Raw genomic sequence first — 22,141 nt, forward strand, 5'->3', positions numbered from 1 at the left:
AAAGGTATCAGATACATTATATAATGGTAAGACAGAGATTTAGGAATCAGGTTTTAAATTGTAAGACATTTCCAGGGGCAGATGTGGACTCTGACCACAATCTATTGGTTATGACCTGTAGATTAAAACTGAAGAAACTGCAAAAAGGTGGGAATTTAAGGAGATGGGACCTGGATAAGCTGAAAGAACCAGAGGTTGTACAGAGTTTCAGGGAGAGCATAAGGGAACAATTGACAGGAATGGGGCAAAGAAATACAGTAGAAGAAGAATGGGTAGCTCTGAGGGATGAAGCAGTGAAGGCAGCAGAGGATCAAGTAGGTAAAAACACGAGGGCTAGTAGAAATCCTTGGGTAACAGAAGAAATATTGAATTTAATTGATGAAAGGAGAAAATATAAAAATGCAGTAAATGAAGCAGGCAAAAAGGAATACAAACGTCTCAAAAATGAGATCGACAGGAAGTGCAAAATGGCTAAGCAGGGATGGCTAGAGGACAAATGTAAGGATGTAGAGGCTTATCTCACTAGGGGTAAGATAGATACTGCCTACAGGAAAATTAAAGAGACCTTTGGAGATAAGAGAACCACATGTATGAACATCAAGAGCTCAGATGGAAACCCAGTTCTAAGCAAAGAAGGGAAAGCAGAAAGGTGGAAGGAGTATATAGAAGGTCTATACAAGAGCGATGGACTTGAGGACAATATTATGGAAATGGAAGAGGTTGTAGATGAAGATGAAATGGGAGATACGATACTGCGTGAAGAGTTTGACAGAGCACTGAAAGACCTGAGTCGAAACAAGGCCCCCGGAGTAGACAACATTCCATTGGAACTACTGACGGCCTTTGGAGAGCCAGTCCTGACAAAACTCTACCACCTGGTGAGCAAGATGTATGAAACAGGTGAAATACCCTCAGTCTTCAAGAAGAATATAATAATTCCAATTCCAAAGAAAGCAGGTGTTGACAGATGTGAAAATTACCGAACAATCAGTTTAATAAGCCACACCTAAAAAGTACTAACACGAATTCTTTACAGACGAATGGAAAAACTAGTAGAAGCCGACCTCGGGGAAGATCAGTTTGGATTCCATAGAATTACTGGAATACGTGAGTCAATACTGACCTTACGACTTATCTTAGAAGAAAGATTAAGGAAAGGCAAACCTACGTTTCTAGCATTTGTAGACTTAGAGAAAGCTTTTGATAATGTTGACTGGAATACTCTCTTTCAAATTCTAAAGGTGGCGGGGGTAAAATACAGGGAGCGAAAGGCTATTTACAACTTGTACAGCAACCAGATGGCAGTTATAAGAGTTGAGGGACATGAAAGGGAAGCATTGGTTGAGAAGGGAGTAGGACAGGGTTGTAGCCTCTCCCCGATGTTATTCAATCTCTATATCGAGGAAGCAGTAAAGGAAACAAAAGAAACATTTGGAGTAGGTATTAAAATCCTTGGAGAAGAAATAAAAACTTTGAGGTTCGCCGATGACATTGTAATTCTGTCAGAGACAGCAAAGGACTTGGAAGAGCAGTTGAACGGAATGGATGGTGTCTTGAAGGGAGGATATAAGATGAACATCAACAAAAGCAAAACGAGGATAATGGAATGTAGTCGAATTAAGTCGGGTGATGCTGAGGGTATTAGATTAGGAAATGAGACACTTAAAATAGTAAAGGAGTTTTGCTATTTGGGGAGCAAAATAACTGATGATGGACGAAGTGGAGAGGATATAAAATGTAGACTGGCAATGGCAAGGAAAGCGTTTCTGAAGAAGAGAAATTTGTTAACATCGAGTATAGATTTAAGTGTCAGGAAGTCATTTCTGAAAGTATTTGTATGGAGTGTAGCCATGTATGGAAGTGAAACATGGACGGTAAATAGTTTGGACAAGAAGAGAATAGAAGCTTTTGAAATGTGGTGCTACAGAAGAATGCTGAAGATTGGATGGGTAGATCACATAACTAATGAGGAAGTATTGAATAGGATTGGGGAGAAGAGAAGTTTGTGGCACAACTTGACCAGAAGAAGGGATCGGTTGGTAGGACATGTTCTGAGGCATCAAGGGATCACCAATTTAGTATTGGAGGGCAGCGTGGAGGGTAAAAATCATAGGGGGAGACCAAGAGATGAATACACTAAGCAGATTCAGAAGGATGTAGATTGCAGTAGGTACTGGGAGACGAAGAAGCTTGCACAGGATAGAGTAGCATGGAGAGCTGCATCAAACCAGTCTCAGGACTGAAGACCACAACAACAACGACAATGTGACCTTTCCCAATGTTATTACAAAAATATAACAGTTTGTCACATATGCTGCAACAACTGAACGCAACGGTTTCAGGATCACACAGTTTTCCTTGTACTCTTTTAAAAAATGTATTTTTGATGTTTTCGTAATTTTTACTCTTGAATTCCTTTGTTGTACATAGTTCACAACTATTTATTTGTTTTCATTTCTGTGAGAGTTCTATGCGGCATCTCGCCTGCTCTCAGTTTTCATCACATTTACTTGGAACGTTAATATATTGTTACCATCTAACTCATATTCTACAACCAGTGACACTTGCCAAGACTACAGAAAGAGAACTGACACATCACTGAAGGATGGACAGTTTATTAGTTTCTGAAAAAAGGGGGCACGAGGAAAATTTGAACACGGATGTTCGGCTTTATAATCCGACACAGTGATTACATAAACAGACGCCGTGGCTCTTCCAGTTCGCTCGATGTTGGTCATCTTGAGCTTGGACTACTTTACTGTTTGTGTTCTGCTCCTTATTTCACAGTTCAGTGCATCTTCCTCCTGTTTTCATGCTTGATATGCTCTCAGTATTTGACTGTTACCACTAAATCTGAGGGAGAGGGGGGGGGGGCTGGGTACGCTGGGGAGTTTCCCTTGATAGTAGGATGAACAGAGAGAGCAAAGTCCCAGTGAAAATGAAATTTGATTCCTCTCGCCTAACGCTCCTGCAGCCGCCACTTGGGAAGTAGTGCAGTAACCGCTAGACTTGTACCACCTACTACTTACGTTAGCAATAGAAAATTATTACACATGGCACTAAGAAACACTATTCTATAAGGGGCAGTCAATGAAAAGGAAAACAATAAGAAAGCTGTTAATTATTTTCAAAAGTAATCGCCATAACTACAAATATATTCACCTCAATGTGATTCAAGATTATCAGTGTCTTCATGGAAAAATGTTTGCGGTTGCCTGAGGGGCCATTATTGCATCCAGATGTCAAACTCTTCCTCCGAAGCGAATAGACGATCACGAATGTCCTTTTTCGGAGATCCAGAAATTTGGAAATCGCATGGGGAGATATTGGGACTATGTGCAGAAAGTGTAAAGGCTTTTCAATGTGTGCTCGCCCATGTGTTGCTATGGTTGTTTCCAATACGCTCCAGAAGTTTCGCTTGGAATCACTGACACGTTCTCCATGCAGTCCCAATCTCTCCCCATGCAATTTCCGTAAGCCATGAAGAAAGACATTCGTTACCGTTGGTTTGAGCCGAACGGAGAGGTGCACTCCTGGATACACTCATGGTTCCTTGTTGTTGTTGTTGTTGTGGTCTTCAGTACTGAGACTGGTTTGATGCAGCTCTCCATGCTACTCTATCCTGTGCAAGCTTCTTCATCTCCCAGTATCTACTGCAATCTTAATCTGTTTAGTGTATTCATCTCTTGGTCTCCCTCTACGATTTTTACCCTCCACGCTGCCCTACAATACTAAATTGATGATCCCTTGATGCCTCAGAACATGTCCTACCAATAGATCCCTTCTTCTTGTCAAGTTGTGCCACAAACTCCTCTTCTCCCCAATTCTGTTCAATACCTCCTCATTATTTATGTCAACTACCCATCTAATCTTCAGCATTCTTCTGTATCACCACATTTCGAAAGCTTCCATTCTCTTCTTGCCCAAGCTATTTATCGTCCATGTTTCACTTCCATACATGGCTACACTCCATAGAAATACTTCCAGAAACAACTTCCTGATACTTAAATCTATACGCGATGTTGATGTTCATCTTATATCCTCCTTTCAAGACACTGTACGTTCCGTTCCACTGCTTTTCCAAGTCCTTTGCTGTCTCTGACTGAATTACAATGTCATCGGCGCACCTCAAAGTTTTTATTTCTTCTCCATGGATTTTAATACCTACTCTGAATTCTTCTATTGTTTCCTTTACTGCTTGCTCAATATGCAGATTGAGTAACATCGGGGAGGGGCTGCCACCGTGTCTCACTCCCTTCCCAACCGCTCCTTCCCTTTCATGTCCCTCGACTCTTATAACTGCCATCTGGTTTCTGTACAAATTGTAAATAGCCTTTAGCTCCCTGTATTTTACCCCTGCCACCTTTATAATTTGAAAGAGAGTATTCGAAACAACATTGTCAAAAGCTTCCTCTAAGTCTACAAATGCTAGAAACGTAGCTTTGCCTTTCATTAATCTTTCTTCTAAGATAAGTTGTAAGGTCAGTATTGCCTCACGTGTTCCAATATTTCTACGAAATCCAAACTGATCTTCCCCAGGTCGGCTTCTACTAGTTTTTCCATTCGTCTGTAAAGAATTCGTGTTAGTATTTTGCATCTGTGACTTATTAAACTGATTGTTCGGCGATTTTCACATCTGTCAACCTCTGCTCTCTTTGGCATTGGAATTATTATATTCTTCTAGACGTCTGAGGGTATTTCGCCTATCCCATACATCTTGCTCACCAGATTGTAGAGTTTTGTCAGGACTGGCTCTCCCACAGCCGTCAGTAGTTCTAATGGAATGTTGTCTACTCCCGGGGCCTTGTTTCGACTCAGGTCTTTCCGTGCTCTGTCAAACTCTTCACGCAGTATTCTATCTTCCATTTCGTCTTCATCTACATTCTCTTCCATTTCCAGAATATTGTCCTCAAGTACGACGCCCATGTATAGAGCCTCTATATACTCCTTCCACCTTTCTGCTTTCCCCTCTTTGCTTAGAACTGAGTTTCCATCTGAGCTCTTGATATTCATGCAAGTGGTTCCCTTTCCTGCAAAGCTCTCTTTAATTTTCCTACAGGCAGTATCTATGTTACCCCTCGTGAGATAAGCCTCTACATCCTTACATTTGTCCTCTAGCCATCCCTGCTTAGCTATTTTGCACTTCCTGTCGATCTAATTTTTGAGACGTCAGTATTCCTTTTTGCCTGCTTCATTTACTGCATTTTTATATTTTCTCCTTTCATCAATTAAATTCAATATTTCTTCTGTTACACAAGGATTTCTACTAGCCCTCGTCTTTTTACCTACTTGATCCTCTGCTGCCTTCACTACTTCATCCCTCAGAGCTACCCATTCTTCTTCTACTGTGCTTCTTTCCCCCATTCCTGTCAATTGTTCATTTATGCTCCCCCTGAAACTCTGTACAACCTCTGGTTTAATCAGTTTGTCCAGGTTCCATCTCCTTAAATTACCACCTTTTTGCAGTTTCTTCAGTTTTAATCTACAGTTCATAATCAATAGATTGTGGTCAGAGCCCACATCTGCCCCTGGAAATGTCTTACGATTTAATACTTGGTTCCTAAATCTCTGTCTTACCATTATATAATCTATCTGATACCTTCTAGTATTTCCAGGATTCTTCCATGTGTACAACGTTCTTTTACGATTCTTAAATCAAGTTTTAGCTATGGCATGCTCTGTGCAAAATTCTACCACACGGCTTTCTCTTTCATTTCTTTCCCCCAATCCATATTCACCTACTATGTTTCCTTCTCTCCCTTTTCCTACTCTCTAATTCCAGTCACCCATCACTATTAAATTTTCGTCTCCCTTCACTACCTAAATAGTTTCTTTTATCTCATCATACATTTCATCAATTTCTTCATCAGCTGCAGAGCTAGTTGGCACATAAACTTGTAATACTGTAGTAGGCATGGGCTTCGTGTCTATCATGGCCACAATAATGCGTTCACTATGCTGTTTGTAGTAGCTTCCCCGAACTCCTATTTTTTTATTCATTATTAAACCTACTCCTGCGTTACCCCTATTTAATTTTGTATTGATAACCCTGTATTGACCTGACCAAAAGTCTTGTACCTCCTGCCACCGAACTTCACTAATTCCCACTATATCTAACTTTAACCTATCCATTTCCCTTTTTATGTTTTCTAACCTACCTGCCCGATTAAGGGATCTGACATTCCACGCTCCGGTCGGCAGAACGCCAGTTTTCTTTCTCCTGATAACGACGTCCTCTTGAGTAGCCCCCCGCCCGGAGATCCGAATGGGGGACTATTTTACTTCCGGAATATTTTACCCAAGAGGACGCCATCATCATTTAACCATACAGTAAAGCTGCGTGCCCTCGGGAAAAATTACGGCTGTAATTTTCCCTTGCTTTCAGCCGTTCGCAGTACCAGTACAGCAAAGCCGTTTTGGTTAGTGTTACTAGGCCAGATCAGTCAATCATCCAGACTGTTGCCCCTGCAACTTTTTTCCATTGAGAGACTGACGGTCTTGTCTCACAGTGGGGTAAATCTATTAATAGGTATGGCAATTACTATTGAAATAATAAACATTTGACCTACTTTTTTCCTTTGACTGCTATTTGTATTTAAAATAGAACACTGTAAAAAGAAGACTGCTGAGCAACTAAAGAACTACACCGAACGCACTGATGTTCGCGAAAGACTGTCAGTTTTGTCCATTTGAAGCGACAAGATGCCGTTACCGGTCTCCTTCACCATCCACGCCCCATTCGAGTAGCGCACACGTTTAGTTGTTTGGATTGTTCAGAAGTGTGACACCACTGATGTAGAACGATAACAAGCTCTGAAGATTTATTAGCGACATCCTGCAGTGGAACATTACGTGTAATTTGTTGGAGTACAGGTAGCAGTGAAGCTTTTGTTCACGTAAAAGAAAAGGACCAACTGAAGAACGTTATGCATGAGTCTCACCAAAGGTACTAACCACAGTTACCTCAACATGCAGCAATACACAGGGTGGTCAGAAAATGTGTGAAATGGTTGTAGGGATGTTACAGGGCAGGTTGTACTACGACATAAATGTTACGAAATAAATTCGATACGTTGCTCCGTTTCCGAGTTATTTAGCATTGAAGTTAGCCAATCAGATCGTCGCGCGCTCGCATTCAAGCTGCCTGCCAGGGGCGGTGTTGCCCAACGAGAGCTGGCTGTGTCTCGTTAGCTGAAACCTGAATTTACGCGCGCGCCGATCTGATTGGCTAACTTCAATGCTACATAACTCGGAAACGGAGCAACGTATCGAATTTATTTCGTAACATTTATGTCTCAGTACAACCTGACCTGTAACATACCTACAAGCATTTCACACATTTTCTGATTGTCCTATATATCGTCCAATCAAAATATTCCCGGCGTCAGCGTGGTAACAACAGAGGCAGCTTCAGCTAACAACCGTAAACAACAGATGTTCATTCGATCGGTCACTTGTGACCATCGCTATTTAGCAATTATGTGTGGCCGTTGTATGTCACTTTTTTGGGTAACAAATCGCAAACGAGCAAGATCTCAAAATATAGTGTTGAATAAGTTCTCCAGAATAATTTGAAGATGGGAAAACCTTGAGCTCAGTTTGTGCTGCATGCCTTGAGTGCGGTACAAAATCGATTTGTGGACGCATGCTGCGAACTGACTGAAATGCAAAACGCTTGCAGTACTTTTCCGGGAAGTATCATCAAGGGTGACTAGTTTTGGCGTTATCAATACGAACCTGGGAGACGCCGACAAAGTGCACAAATACACGTCAATGGTCAACACTTTGACCATAATCGACGTGCAATTCAACGTGTCGAACGAGAACAGTATCTCAATGAAGGACTTTTCCCACAGTTGCACACGGTTGTATGACGAACTCGAGCGTTTTACTCAAGTGTGCGGGAGACATAGAGGTGCGTACGTAGAACATTTCGAGCTTTGAAACTGCCATCTTAACTTCTCTCTATCTTTTCTTAATATAGTCGAGAATCTTTTTAGACTGGCGGGGAAACCGAATGCAACGAAAATACAAGCGTTCGACATTATCGCCGTTACTATTTAATACTAAATACCTGTATTCCATCCTGAAGGACAATGAAGAGATCATGACGTCATACATCGTACAGAAGACTTATGAGACTATACTGCTGACGGAAGGTCAATGGGATGACAACTTTAGATGTTTCTGGCTGCAAAGACGGTTCTGGCCCAGAGGACGTGAAAAGCCAGTTTATGCTGCGAGTACAATTTCGTGGGGCTAGTAGTTTAATTGTGAAAACTGATGTTTCATTACACACATTAAAAAAACTTTTGCATAACCCCGGTTCCCAGAACTCTTGAAGATAAACGCTGGATGTGAATATTGTACTGGAGGCGCAGTTCCTTTGACTGTTTAGAGGTGTCACTAAACCCGTCCAAAGATGTAAACAACCATGCATGAGCAGCGCCTATTAGACCAGGGGGGGGGGGGGGGGGCGACAGCGGTTCAGTTCCGGACATTCCACCAGGAAGGAGGTACACGACACGTGTTGTCTGTACTTCAACCATGGCTAGACGGTCAATACCGCGGTTCGATCCCGTCCGTATTGTTACTTTGTCAGAAGAAGGGCTCTCAACAAGGAAAGTGTCCAGGAGTCTCGGATTGAACGAAAGCGATGTTGTTCGGTTCTGGAAGAGATACAGAGATACAGGAACTGTCGATGGCGTGCCTCACTCAGACCGCCCAAAGGCTACTGCTGCAGTGTATGACCGCTACCTATGGATTATGGCTCAGAGGAACCCTGGCAGCAACGCCACCATGTTGAATAATGCTTTTCGTGCAGTCACGGGACGTCGTGTTACGACTCAAACTGTGCGCAATAGGCTGCATGATGCCCAACTTCACTCCAGACGTCTATGGCGAAGTCCATCTTTGCAACCACGACACTATGCAGTGCGGTACAGATGGGCCCAACAACATGCCGAATGTACCGCTCAGGATGGCATCACGTTCTCTTCACCGATGAGTGTCGCATATGGCTTCAACCAGACAATCGTCGGAGACGTGTTTGGAGGCAACCCGGTCAGGATGAACGACTTAGACACACTGTCCAGCGAGTGCAGCAATGTGGAGATTTCCTGCTGTTTTGGGGTGGCTTTATGTAGGGCCGGCGTACTCCGCTGGTGGTCATGGAAGACGCCGTAACGGCTGTACGATACGTGAATGCCATCCTCCGACCGATAGTGCAACCGTGTCGGCAGTATTTGACGAGGCATTAGTCTTCATGTACGACAATTGTATGCATCACGTCAGCATCCATCAACCACTCTGCAAGACTTGCGAGCAGCTTTGCAGTAAGAATGGGCGTTATTGCCTCAACATCAGATTGATGACATCATTGACAGAATGTCCATCCTTGTCAGGCCATTATTGTTGCCAGAGGTGGTCACACCCCACTTGAGCACATTAACCATTTGTCGAAATGTGCGTGCAGATCCGTTAAGTTGGAAAAAACGAAGAAAAATTTTGTGTACCGTTATGCATAGAGTAGTTATTTATGGTCTGCATTCTCTACATTGTTTGTATTTTACCATCACCTCTTTACACATTTTCGTGGCAAAATAAACGCAACCTTGCAAAATCTGCGTTTATTGTTTTAACTTTGGTCACCAGTATAGTATAAGACTCCTCTGCATTTGAAACACGTCCACCATGGAGCCATAACAATGTGAATGCTATAGAGCACCTCACAGAACAGAATCACAAGCGAAAACCGAGAGTAAACAAGTAAAGGCTCCTCCTAATGAAGGGAGGAAATTACTACGAAAAGGCCCAAATGAAAACCATGTTGAATCACCAAGAGCTCACGACATATAACTGACTATTCACGTTAATAATTAAAATTCTAGGACAACACACTGACAAGCGATTATCAGAACAGTGCCACATCACCACGCTCCTCTCATGGTTCTGTGACACACTCCAGATAACCTCTAACCATACCATCCGAATAACTCGGTGAGACATATTAGAGCCACATAGAAATTTACTTAGCCCCCACCGCAAGTAGCGGCAATCCCACTCGCTCAAAATATCTTAACATTATGATAACATCTCTGAAGTAAAAAAAAAAAAAAGATCATGTGCGCGCCCGCAAAACACACACACACACACACACACTGTGTTGATATTACAGAATTTCAGGAATGATGGAGAAGGAAAAAATGTATCAATTTGAGGCAAGAGACCCTGGTCCGATAACGGACGAGTCGAAAGTTGTAAGCGAAAATCATTCTGATACGTGTGACAGTGCTTACAGTGGAATATAATTGTGGGCACAGCTGTTGCTAGACAGCTTTCAGACGTGCCAGTATGGACCAAAACAACAAAAAGATATTTAGGAAGCATGGGCTCTGAAATGTATGCCTTAAGAGGTATGAGCGCATGTTCACCTTCACCACCGTGAAACACATCTCTTCTACTAGACATCAGGGGATAATCTTGTATATAAGTAAATACGTAGATAGATAGAGAGATAGATGGATAGAGAGAGAGAGGGGGGGGGGGAGGAGAACAGAAACGAAACGAACAGATGTTACTTCATAAGGTCGGTAACACTTACACAAACGAAATAGAAAAGGAAACCCAAGTGAACAAGTGGTTAGGACAGAAACCACCCACAGGTCTCGTAAGAAAAATTGGCAGTTAGAGCAAGATCTTTAAGGGCGTTCCACAGCAGTTAGCTTACGAAATATGAAAACCATAGAACAGGAAGATGTAGCATCAAAATGTGTCGACTGTTAACCGTGAAATGAGAGCGAGGCCTCTAACCTATTACCATATTCTCTGGTGCGAAAGCTATTACCGTTTGAAAGCTACAGCGACACTAGCGCTCCAAGCGGTCAGAAAGCAGACGGTCACATGTGCTGTAAGGATAATGTTTGGTTTAAATTATTTTCTAATTAGTTAAAGAAATAGTTGTTATTATTTGCATTTCATGCATTAGTAAATTACCAAGAGACATGAACTGTCGTAAAATACATGCAAAAACAGCCGTATCATACTGATTCAATAACAGACTACTACTAATTCATGAAGAAATACTTTTGAATATGTGTAGATTTGCAGCTTATTCTGCTGAAAGGAAGAGAATATAAACACATATTTCACGCATGAAAATCAACATTTCTTTTATTGTCTGTCTGTAATTATCATAGGCAATTTCTTTGACACTTAAAACTATTTTATGGAGTCTAATGATTGACCCATTCTTACACTTTATTCGACTTTGCAATACACGAATATTTTTGTAAATATAATTAGTTTTGCTTCAAAAGAGAGCGTGTTTTAGACTCTTGTCGTTTGTGGCTCAGATTTAGCAAAAATTGTTCTATTAGTTTCTTCTGTGTTGGAAAACTGTTTTATTGCATTTGACGGTTTATTATTACGTCCGTGTGATATTTCCCTTACGCTACATTTATGGTAGGATATTTAGAACCTTAAATAATGTGGTTATTATATTCCATGTATGTTTCTTACATTCCACTTCACTGAATCAGTTGAAAGTGTAGTGAACAATACTCTGCTTTGCTGGGAAGATACACGGCGTCTTTCTGCAAAAGGTTATCGCTTCTAGTGTTTGCTAGGAATTTTTTATTATTAGACAAAAATAACATCATTGAGTATATATCTGTACATTACAAGACATGCATAAGCAGTCTGTCCTGTACTGTACGGTTTCTTACCTCCCAGTGTGTATGTTGCTAATGGGTAAAAACGTTAGTATTCGCAATCATTCGATTTCATTTTCAGTAGTGTCACTGCTGGCCGCATGGAGCGCTGCTATCGCTGTGAGTAACAAAAGCGAGACGGAGTGGTGGCTAACAAAAACGAGACGGAGTGTCGCAACTGTTTTGTTAGATTGATGTGAGGATACGCAGATTTCTGCATCAAAAAAATAACTGTAAGCAATAATTTATTAATGTAAAATTATGGCGTCATCTGTTTTCTAACGTGTAGTTATTCCATATAAAAACAAAACTGTGACCTTCAAGATCAAATTCACTAAGACACCTTAACGCAAAAGGCGACACGTTTCTTCAGCGTTGACAAATACAGACTGCAACAAGAAAAAGACGGTTGAATTTAAAAAATGAATATATAAATACTTGCAGCAGATAGTGACCACGCTGTCTAACTTGTAAATACTGGTTGTTTGCTTAGTTGTTTTAGGAACGCAGTGTGTAATTACCACGCTTGGCCGTTAGCGCGCAGGTAACTTTGCTTTCAGTACAATTACTGGGAGCGGTATTCAGAGCTGGTCCGAGCCGAGCCAGCGCTCAGGCAAAGCGACGCCGGCTCGCGAACTTCTCTGCCTCGGCGCCGAACTGTGCGGACAGGAGGAGGCAGCCGTGGCTGGCGACTTACCGATGACGTCATGCAGCGACGCGCTGTCGGAACAGCTGAGGAAGTTGTTGAAGAAGCTCACCATCACGATGCCGCCGTTGATGGCCTGCAACAGATTGCGGACAAGCCGTCTGCCTCACAACTCTCACATCGCCAGCGCGGGCTTTTCGTACAGCAATAGTAATAAGTTCTCAAAGTTACGTTTTCTTTAAAACCTATTTCATTGACGATAAATGTAAAACGAAATACAAACATGAGTTGCAAAGATTATTTTATGGGTCAGTGTGGTAAGCAATTAATTCGAAAAACACTCACCTCCATGCTGAACACATGCGTATGTACTCAAGCATGCATCATCTTTCAACATAATCTCCTGCATACTAAATGTAGATTCACATACTCCTACAATGTGTCTGAATACCCGCTAAACAGAGGTTGTTTTGGAATATGCTTTATCACAGCGGAACTATTCCTAGTCGTTGCTCCTTTGCGTGGCCAATGAATGGAGAAATCACTCGAGGAAAGTACTGGTGAATTTGGTAGATGTGGAAGACGCTCCTACTTCACGCTTCTGGTAGTGGATCGTTATGTTCTTACAGAACACCTACAGGCAGCAACCTGTGTAGTTTAGATTAGATTGTATGCTGAACGTGATTTTAGGAGTTTCGGTGTGATACAGTAGTAACAGCAGTGCGTGGCGACTGTGTAGTGCTCACACACGATGCAGGTATTGTCGTACGAAATGGGACACCATATCCATCCCGCATCACTAAAGACTGTGTTCAGAACTCCTGTGGTTTAGGTTAACGGAAATGGCGCCACTGTTTACTTACTCTCTCTGTTTCAAGTTGATGGTAGAAGACCCCGATATACTATACAGTGGCAATATACACAAGGAAAGCACACCTTCCTGTTCAACGTGTCACCTAAGTTGTGGCACTTCGAGAGAGCGTTATCCAGGTACCCAACTTGCAGATATATTGTCCGAAGGACCACACCATGCACACTGTCGTGCGCCGAGCCATGACTAATCTCTACAATTCCTGCAATCTCATTTAGTTACACTCTGCAGTTCTTCTTGTGATGCCTGATCTATTTTGTGGATTCATAACGTAACACCGCAGTGCGATCAACCCGAACATAGGGCAACAATCACGGGATTAACATCTTAGTAAACTTCTAATGTCGTTCGTAGATTTACTGCTGTAGCGAACATAGACCACCAAAGGGATACTACATTCTGCAGTTGACATTAACACCTATAATGAAGATTCTCAATGAAGAGACCGAATGGCAGAGCGCTGTCCATCTCTGGTGCAAGTTGCTACCTTTAGGTTGTCACTGTGTGCATCTGCATGGTTTTGCGACGTACTGAATAGGTAACACACTGTTTCGCACATACTCGCTTACTTCTAGCTGTCAAAGACATTTTTCATTTCTTTCATCAGTCCTTAAAGATTTTCATTTGAGACACCATCATACACTAACGGAATAAAATCTTCAAACCGAGAAAAAATTGTGCAACATAAACGAAAGTTGGTACGCGTGTTTCTACATCTGGAAAATGATGTCTGTAGGGATTTCGCTGCAGTCACGTAAGAATGGCGCTAGTAGCGCCACCATGAGGATGCAAAGCAGGTTTGCTTTAATTACACGCTGCAGTGGTCATGAGCGTTAGTTGGTTTTGAGATTGGACGTGATGAGTCGATGTTAGTTAAGAATGCCTTTAAGGTGACAGAGATGCCATTACCAACACCGGAAGGAATGTAGCCACCATACATGACGGCTGGCAGCGGTTGTCACGACAATGTACATCCGCAACAATACCGGACCCCCGACGACCACGTGGCACTGCCGAGAGGGAAGACCACTGTGTTCTCCGTGACGGCTCTAGCGCATCGTACCGAGTCTGGAGCAGAAATCGGAGCAGCACTTGGCACCACAGTGACTCAACAGATTGGTTACTTCAAGGATATCTCAGAGCCAGATGCTCTGTAGCGTGCATTCCACTGACCCTAAAGCACCCACATTTGCGACTTCAGTGGTGTCTACATCTACATCTACATTTATACTCCGCAAGCCACCCAACGGTGTGTGGCGGAGGGCACTTTACGTGCCACTGTCATTACCTCCCTTTCCTGTTCCAGTCGCGTATGGTTCGCGGGAAGAACGACTGTCTGAAAGCCTCTGTGCGCGCTCTAATCTCTCTAATTTTACATTCGTGATCTCCTCGGGAGGTATAAGTAGGGGGAAGCAATATATTCGATACCTCATCCGGAAACGCACCCTCTCGAAACCTGGCGAGCAAGCTACACCGCGATGCAGAGCGCCTCTCTTGCAGAGTCTGCCACTTGAGTTTGTTAAACATCTCCGTAACGCTATCACGGTCACCAAATAACCCTGTGACGAAACGCGCCGCTCTTCTTTGGATCTTCTCTATCTCCTCCGTGAACCCGATCTGGTACGGATCCCACACTGATGAGCAATACTCAAGTATAGGTCGAACGAGTGTTTTGTAAGCCACCTCCTTTGTTGATGGACTACATTTTCTAAGGACTCTCCTAATGAATCTCAATCTGGTACCCGCCTTACCAACAATTAATTTTATATGATCATTCCACTTCAAATCGTTCCGCACGCATACTCCCAGATATTTTAGAGAAGTAACTGCTACCAGTGTTTGTTCCGCTATCATATAATCATACAATAAAGGATCCTTGTTTCTATGTATTCGCAATACATTACATTTGTCTATGTTAAGGGTCAGTTGCCACTCCCTGCACCAAGTGCCTATCCGCTGCAGATCTTCCTGCATTTCGCTACAATTTTCTAATGCTGCAACTTCTCTGTATACTACAGCATCATCCGCGAAAAGCCGCATGGAACTTCCGACACTATCTACTAGGTCATTTATATATATTGTGAAAAGCAATGGTCCCGTAATACTCCCCTGTGGCACACCAGAGGTTACTTTAACGTCTGTAGACGTCTCTCCGTTGATAACAACACGCTGTGTTCTGTTTGCTAAAAACTCTTCAATCCAGCCACACAGCTGGTCTGATATTCCGTTGGCTCTTACTTTGTTTATCAGGCGACAGTGCGGAACTGTATCGAACGCCTTCCGGAAGTCAAGAAAAATAGCATCTACCTGGGAGCCTGTATCTAATATTTTCTGGGTCTCATGAACAAATAAAGCGAGTTGGGTCTCACACGATCGCTGTTTCCGGAATCCATGTTGATTCCTACATAGTAGATTCTGAGTTTCCAAAAACGACGTGACACTCGAGCAAAAAACATGTTCTAAAATTCTACAACAGATCGACGTCAGAGATATAGGTCTATAGTTTTGCGCATCTGCTCGACGACCCTTCTAGAAGTCTGGGACTACCTGTGCTCTTTTCCAATCATTTGGAACCTTCCGTTCCTCTAGAGACTTGCGGTACACGGCTGTTAGAAGCGAGAGCTCAATGAAGGAGGCGCCGGGGGTCTGCGGTGTTTTCTGATGAACGCTGGTTCTGCCTCGGTGCCAGTGATGGGCGTGTGTTGGTCAGGAGGAGGCCAGTTGAGGACCTGCCAGCAACCTGCCTTCATGCTAGACACACCAGACTGGGAAACGATTCCGTATGCCAGCAGGAGCACTGCCCGGGGTTACCCCACGCACCCTGACTACCAGTTCGTACGTCACTATGGTGATTCGAGGCGTTGTGCTGCCATTCATTAACTGCATTCCACGGGTGTCTTCCAACAGGATAACGCTCGCCCATATACAATTGTTGTAATCCAACATGCTCTGCAGAGCGACGACATGTTGCCTTGGCCTGCTCGATCACCACACTTGTCTCCAACTGGGCGAACAGGGACATCATCGGAAGACGATTACGGCGTCATCCGCAAACAGCATTAAGTGTCCCTGTATTGACCAACCAAGTGCAACAGACATGGAACTCCATCCCACAAAATGACTTCTGGGCCCCATACAACAACACAGTGCATGCACTGTTGCATGCTTGCGTTCAACATGCACCGGTTATTAATGTATCAACGTTTGATATTTGCAATGGCATATCTCGCGCTTACATTAACTTGTGATCTTGCAACGTCAATCACTTAAATATGTTACGTAGACAAATTTCATTTCTCTACATTAATTATTTTTTTGGTGCTGCGACTTTTATTTCCGTCTGTTTATGCTTCCAAAAGGGAACATGACTGCAATTTTCTAAGCGATTTCGTCATTGTGTATTGGACCATGAGCCAAATCAGACGTTAAACCTGTGACGAAACTGCATGAGAGGACTCGAAGGACTGACTTAGAGGCATGAAAGCGCCTCGTCGTACAATGAGCTCCACGTGAACTCCAGGACTATTTTTGCAGTAGCAGATTCCAGCACCCGTTACCGATTTGTTACACTGGTAAAATATCGATGCTGACTTTGATTTCATCTTTGATCCAAAAACGTCGAAGGATGATAATAATCGATTCCAGAACACTTATGTTTTTAACACTGATGTTAAATGTTGAATATATAGAAAAGCATACAGAGCAACAAATATAGCAACAATTAAAATTACATATCTCACGAATTTTGTCTACAGACTGTAATGGGTTTGAATAGCTACTGGTAGTTCCAATCCCAAAGAAAGCAGGTGTTGACAGATGTGAAAATTACCGAACAATCAGTTTAATAAGCCACAGCTGCAAAATACTAACACGAATTCTTTACAGACGAATGGAAAAACTAGTAGATGCCGACCTCGGGGAAGATCAGTTTGGATTGCGTAGAAATACTGGAACACGTGAGGCAATACTGACCTTACGACGTATCTTAGAAGAAAGATTAAAGAAAGGCAAACCTACGTTTCTAGCATTTGTAGACTTAGAGAAAGCTTTTGACAATGTTGACTGGAATACTCTCTTTCAAATTCTAAAGGTGGCAGGGGTAAAATACAGGGAGCGAAAGGCTATTTACAATTTGTACAGAAACCAGATGGCAGTTATAAGAGTCGAGGGACATGAAAGGGAAGCAGTGGTTGGGAAGGGAGTAAGACAGGGTTGTAGCCTCTCCCCGATGTTATTCAATCTGTATATTGAGCAAGCAGTAAAGGAAACAAAAGAAAAATTTGGAGTAGGTATTAAAATCCATGGAGAAGAAATAAAAACCTTGAGGTTTGCCGATGACATTGTAATTCTGTCAGAGACAGCAAAGGACTTGGAAGAGCAGTTGAACGGAATGGATGGTGTCTTGAAGGGAGGATATAAGATGAACATCAACAAAAGCAAAACGAGGATAATGGAATGTAGTCGAATTAAGTCGGGTGATGCTGAGGGAATTAGATTAGGAACTGAGATACTTAAAGTAGCAAATGAGTTTTGCTATTTGGTGAGCAAAATAACTGATGATGGTCGAAGTAGAGACGATATAAAATGTAGACCGGCAATGGCAAGGAAAGCGTTTCTGCAGAAGAGAAATTTGTAGATATCGAGTATAGATTTAAGTGTCTGGAAGTCGTTTCTGAAAGTATTTGTATGGAGTGTAGCCATGTATGGAAGTGAAACATGGACGATAAATAGTTTGGACAAGAAGAGAATAGAAGCTTTCGAAATGTGGTGCTACAGAAGAATGCTGAAGATTAGACGGGTAGATCACATAACTAATTAGGAAGTATTGAATAGGATTGGGGAGAAGAGAAGTTTGTGGCACAACTTGACCAGAAGAAGGGATCGGTTGGTAGGACATGTTCTGAGGCATCAAGGGATCACCAATTTAGTATTGGAGGGCAGCTTGGAGGGTAAAAATCGTAGGGGGAGACCAAGAGAAGAATACACTAAGCAGATTCAGAAGGATGTAGGTTGCAGTAGGTACTGGGAGTTGAAGAAGCTTGCACAGGATAGAGTAGCATGGAGAGCTGCATCAAACCAGTCTCAGGACTGAAGACCACAACAACAACAACAATTCCAGTAAAGATCCAGGTGTAAACTAATTCTTACTGCTCATTCCACATTAACGTAACACACAATTCTATTTAATTTTCATTAGTGAGTTTAGTAAGAATAAGTGTTAAAAAGGAGAGTATCAAGAAGTGGAAAGTGTTTATTGTTCATGGCATTATCCGTCAAAGTAACAAATGAAAACAGTAAAATTACTCGAGAATTGGCAGAACACAAACAACTGAAAACCTTAAATGTAGATGTGTTGATTTCTTTTGTGTAAGTCCTTACATTAATGTGGATCAATTGTAATTTTTCTCATTAGTCACGAAAAATATACTTACATATTTAGACCTATCATTCTTAGCAATTAAAAAGAAACATTCGAAAGAAAATGGGCTTACAGAAATTGACCCTACGAAGGCATGAAGTGGATGAACAATAAAAGGCAATATCCGTGTTTACCTACAACAACAGCCAGTCACCTGCATTCCTACAGTGACTACGTGGACTCCCCGACCACAGGTGCCAAACGGTCTTGCAGCGTGGTGTGTCCGACCGTAGCCTCCACCACTGCCGACCTACTCCAGTCGTTCACCAGCAGCTGATGTGGCACCGTCCGTCAAGCGATGTCCTCGGCGACTGGCTTCGTTTAAGTCCAGTTTCTCACGCTACTTGAATTCTACACGATGTGGGTAATGGGAATAGTTAAAATGAAAAGGAACCGTGTCTTCTCAAGGATGAAGAAGTGATGTGTGTACGAAGTGGTCGTGCGTGAATTTCGAACGGGATAAGTGCCGAAGCAGTTTAATAATTGCGTATGTCCGAATTATGCCTGAACGGCACCAGTGATGCCTACCTGATGAAACACGTGTAGATTAAAAACGAACGCATAACTACGGGAAAAGAGAACGCGAACAAAAAACAGTGCCGGTTCTTTAATTTTTTAAAAGCGAATTTCAATATTTTAAAGATAAAGGTTTAGATTAAACCGCAAATGTGCCAAATAATGATAAATCTAGGACTGGGTTTCATTTAGAGCAAAAGGAGGAGCTATTGGGACGTCCCTGAACCCTGGTTTTATTTCGGACAGTAACCTGAGCAAAGACACTTTCAGGTTAACTGAAGGCAACAGCTCGAAAATTGGCTATCGGTCTGCTCCTGACAAAAGAATCCTCGTAGTTGGTTTTGAAGAAGCGGAGAAAATCCTGTGTGAAAATGGAACTGCTATTATGGATAATTAGTGGCTGGAATGAATGGCTTGAAGAGAAATCAACTGTCTCTTAATAAATTTTTTAATTTAACTTTTAAGTCAAAAGACTTCAGTTGGACACTTGCTCGAAATAACACAACCCCGCGCAATACACGTCGACGACGAAGCACAGAACAGGAGGCGCAGGTATTTTATATTTTATTTGAATTGCTACCTGACAAAATCAGGCCCCTGGAGTAGACAACATTCTGTTAGAACTACTGACAGCCTTGCGAGAGCCACCCATGACGAAATTCTTCCACCTGCTGAGCAAGATGTATGAGACTAGCGCAATACCCTCTGACTTCCAGAAAAATATAATAATTCCAATTCCAAAGAAAGCAGAGGCTGACAGGTGTGCGAATTGCTGATTTTGGAATTTAATAAGTCACAATTGCAAAATACTAACACGAATTCTTTACTGGTAGAAGCCTACCTTGGGAAAGATCAGTTCGGATTCCGAAGGAACGTAGGAACACTGATCCTACGACTTCTGACAGAAGATACGTTAAGGAAACGCAACCTACGTTTATAGCGTTTGTAGGCTTACATCTAAAACTACATGGATACTCGGCAAATCACATTTAAGCGCCTGGCAGAGGGTTCATCGAACCACCAGCTTAGATAAAGCTTTTGACAATGTTGACTGAAAAACTCTCTTTCAAATTATAAGGAAGATAGGGGTAAAATGCAGGGAGCGAAAAGCTATTTACAATTTGTACAGAAACTAGACGGCGGTTATAAGATGGTAGTGGTTGAGAAGTGATTGAAAAAGCTTTGTAGCCCATGTGCGATGTTATTTTATCTGTACACTGAGCAAGCAATAAAAGAAAGAAAAGAAAAATTTGGAGTATGAATTCATGTTCATGGAGAAGGGATAAAAACATTAAGGTTTACCGATGACAATGCAATTCTGTTTAGAGACAGCAAAGGACTTGGAAGAACATCTGAACAGAATGAACAGCATCTTGAAAGGAGGATGTAAGATGAGCATCAACATAAGCATAACAAGGATGATGTAATGTAATGTAATTAAATCAGGTGATGCTGAGGGAATTAGATTAGGAAAAGAGACGCTTAAATGGTAGAAGAGTTCTGCTATTTGGGCAGCAAAATAACTGATGATGGTCGAAGTAGAAAGGATATAAAATGTAGACTGACAATGGCAAGAAAGACGTTACTGAAGAAGAGAAATTTGTTAACATCGATTATAGACTTAAATGTCAGGAAGTCTTTTGTGAAATTGTTTGTGTGGAGTGTAGCCTTGTGTGGAACTGAAACACGGACGATAAACAGTTTAGGCAGGAAGAGAATAATTGCTTTCGAAATGTGATGCTACAAAAGAACGCTAAAGATTAGATGGATAGGTCACGTAACTAATGAAGAAGTACAGAACCTTCGGAGAAAAGAAATCTGCGGCACGGCCTCACTAGAAGAAGGGATCGTTTGGTAGAATACATTCTGAGACAACAAGGGATCGCCAGTTTAATACTGGAGGGAAGCGTGGGAAATAAAAATCGTTGGGGAGACAATGAGATGAATACACTAAGCAGATTGAGAATGATGTAGGTTGCAGTAGTTACCCGGAGATAAATAGGCTTGGACACGATAGTGTAGCATAGAGAGCTGCATCAAACCAGTTTTGGGACCGAAGACCACAACAACACCCTGAAAAAACTCAAAATACTCATGAAATACTTTTTTACGGATCTAAAAGAAGATGCTTATGTGGTCACCGAAAATTCCAGTGTTTGTCTTTGAAATGGCTGCATTTAAAGCTATGAAAACAGTGTTATCTGGAACATCGCTTGGCGTTTGCAATTTTCTCTTCAACCACAATCTAGGAAAGAAAATACGTGAACTGGGATTAATTGAAGAATACAGGGACTGAAAAGAAGTGAGACCGTTTTGCCGGATGTGTGCTGCAGTGCCACGTTTTCCACTGAACGCTGTTGATGAAATAATAATGGAGGAATTGCCATTTCGAGAAATGGTCACGCAGTTCGCAGACTATATGGTCAATCAGCTAATATGAAATTGTAGTACACGGACTGAAATATGGTATGTTTCCACGCAGCGACACAGGACCCCGGGAACTGTCAAGTTTCGCATACGAATCCACGAGGGCCTGCTGAAAAAGTAATGCCTCGGAATGTTTTATGAAAACCCTTACAGCTTTTTAATGAAACCAACATTATTCAAATTTAGCGTCTTTATTCATTATGCCACCTGCCGCTAAAAGGCTCCGAACTGTAGGGTGTAGCATGGCAGTTTATAACGTTGCTATGTCGGTGAGTGAGAAAGATGGTGTTGAAACTGACTCTCGAATTATACATCTATATCCATATCTACATCGATACTTCGCAATCCAAGTGACTGCGCGTAGCGGAGAGTACCTCATATCAATACTAGTCATTTCCTTTCCTGTTCCACTTGCAAACAGAAGGAGGGGAAAACGGCTGTCTATACTATGACTCCGTATCAGTTCTAATTTCTCCTACCTTAACTTCGTGGTCCTTACGCGCAACTGTGTGTTGTTGGCAACAGAATCTTTGTGCAGTCGACCCGACCGG

The 22,141-nt window shown here is 42.2% G+C and overlaps 1 protein-coding gene across 1 annotated transcript in view; it reads right to left on the reverse strand.

Moving 5' to 3' along the window:
• The window catches only part of LOC126175362 (dipeptidase 1-like), a 761,174-nt gene that overhangs the window by 206,711 nt on the left and 532,322 nt on the right, over window positions 1-22,141 (reverse strand). The window contains exon 7 of the mRNA XM_049922122.1: window positions 12,409-12,493. Coding sequence (XP_049778079.1) covers window positions 12,409-12,493 — 85 coding nt within the window. The remainder of the gene's footprint in view (window positions 1-12,408; window positions 12,494-22,141) is intronic.

The sequence above is a fragment of the Schistocerca cancellata genome, chromosome 3, assembly GCF_023864275.1.
Source record: "Schistocerca cancellata isolate TAMUIC-IGC-003103 chromosome 3, iqSchCanc2.1, whole genome shotgun sequence".
In the NCBI taxonomy this organism is placed as follows: domain Eukaryota; kingdom Metazoa; phylum Arthropoda; class Insecta; order Orthoptera; family Acrididae; genus Schistocerca; species Schistocerca cancellata.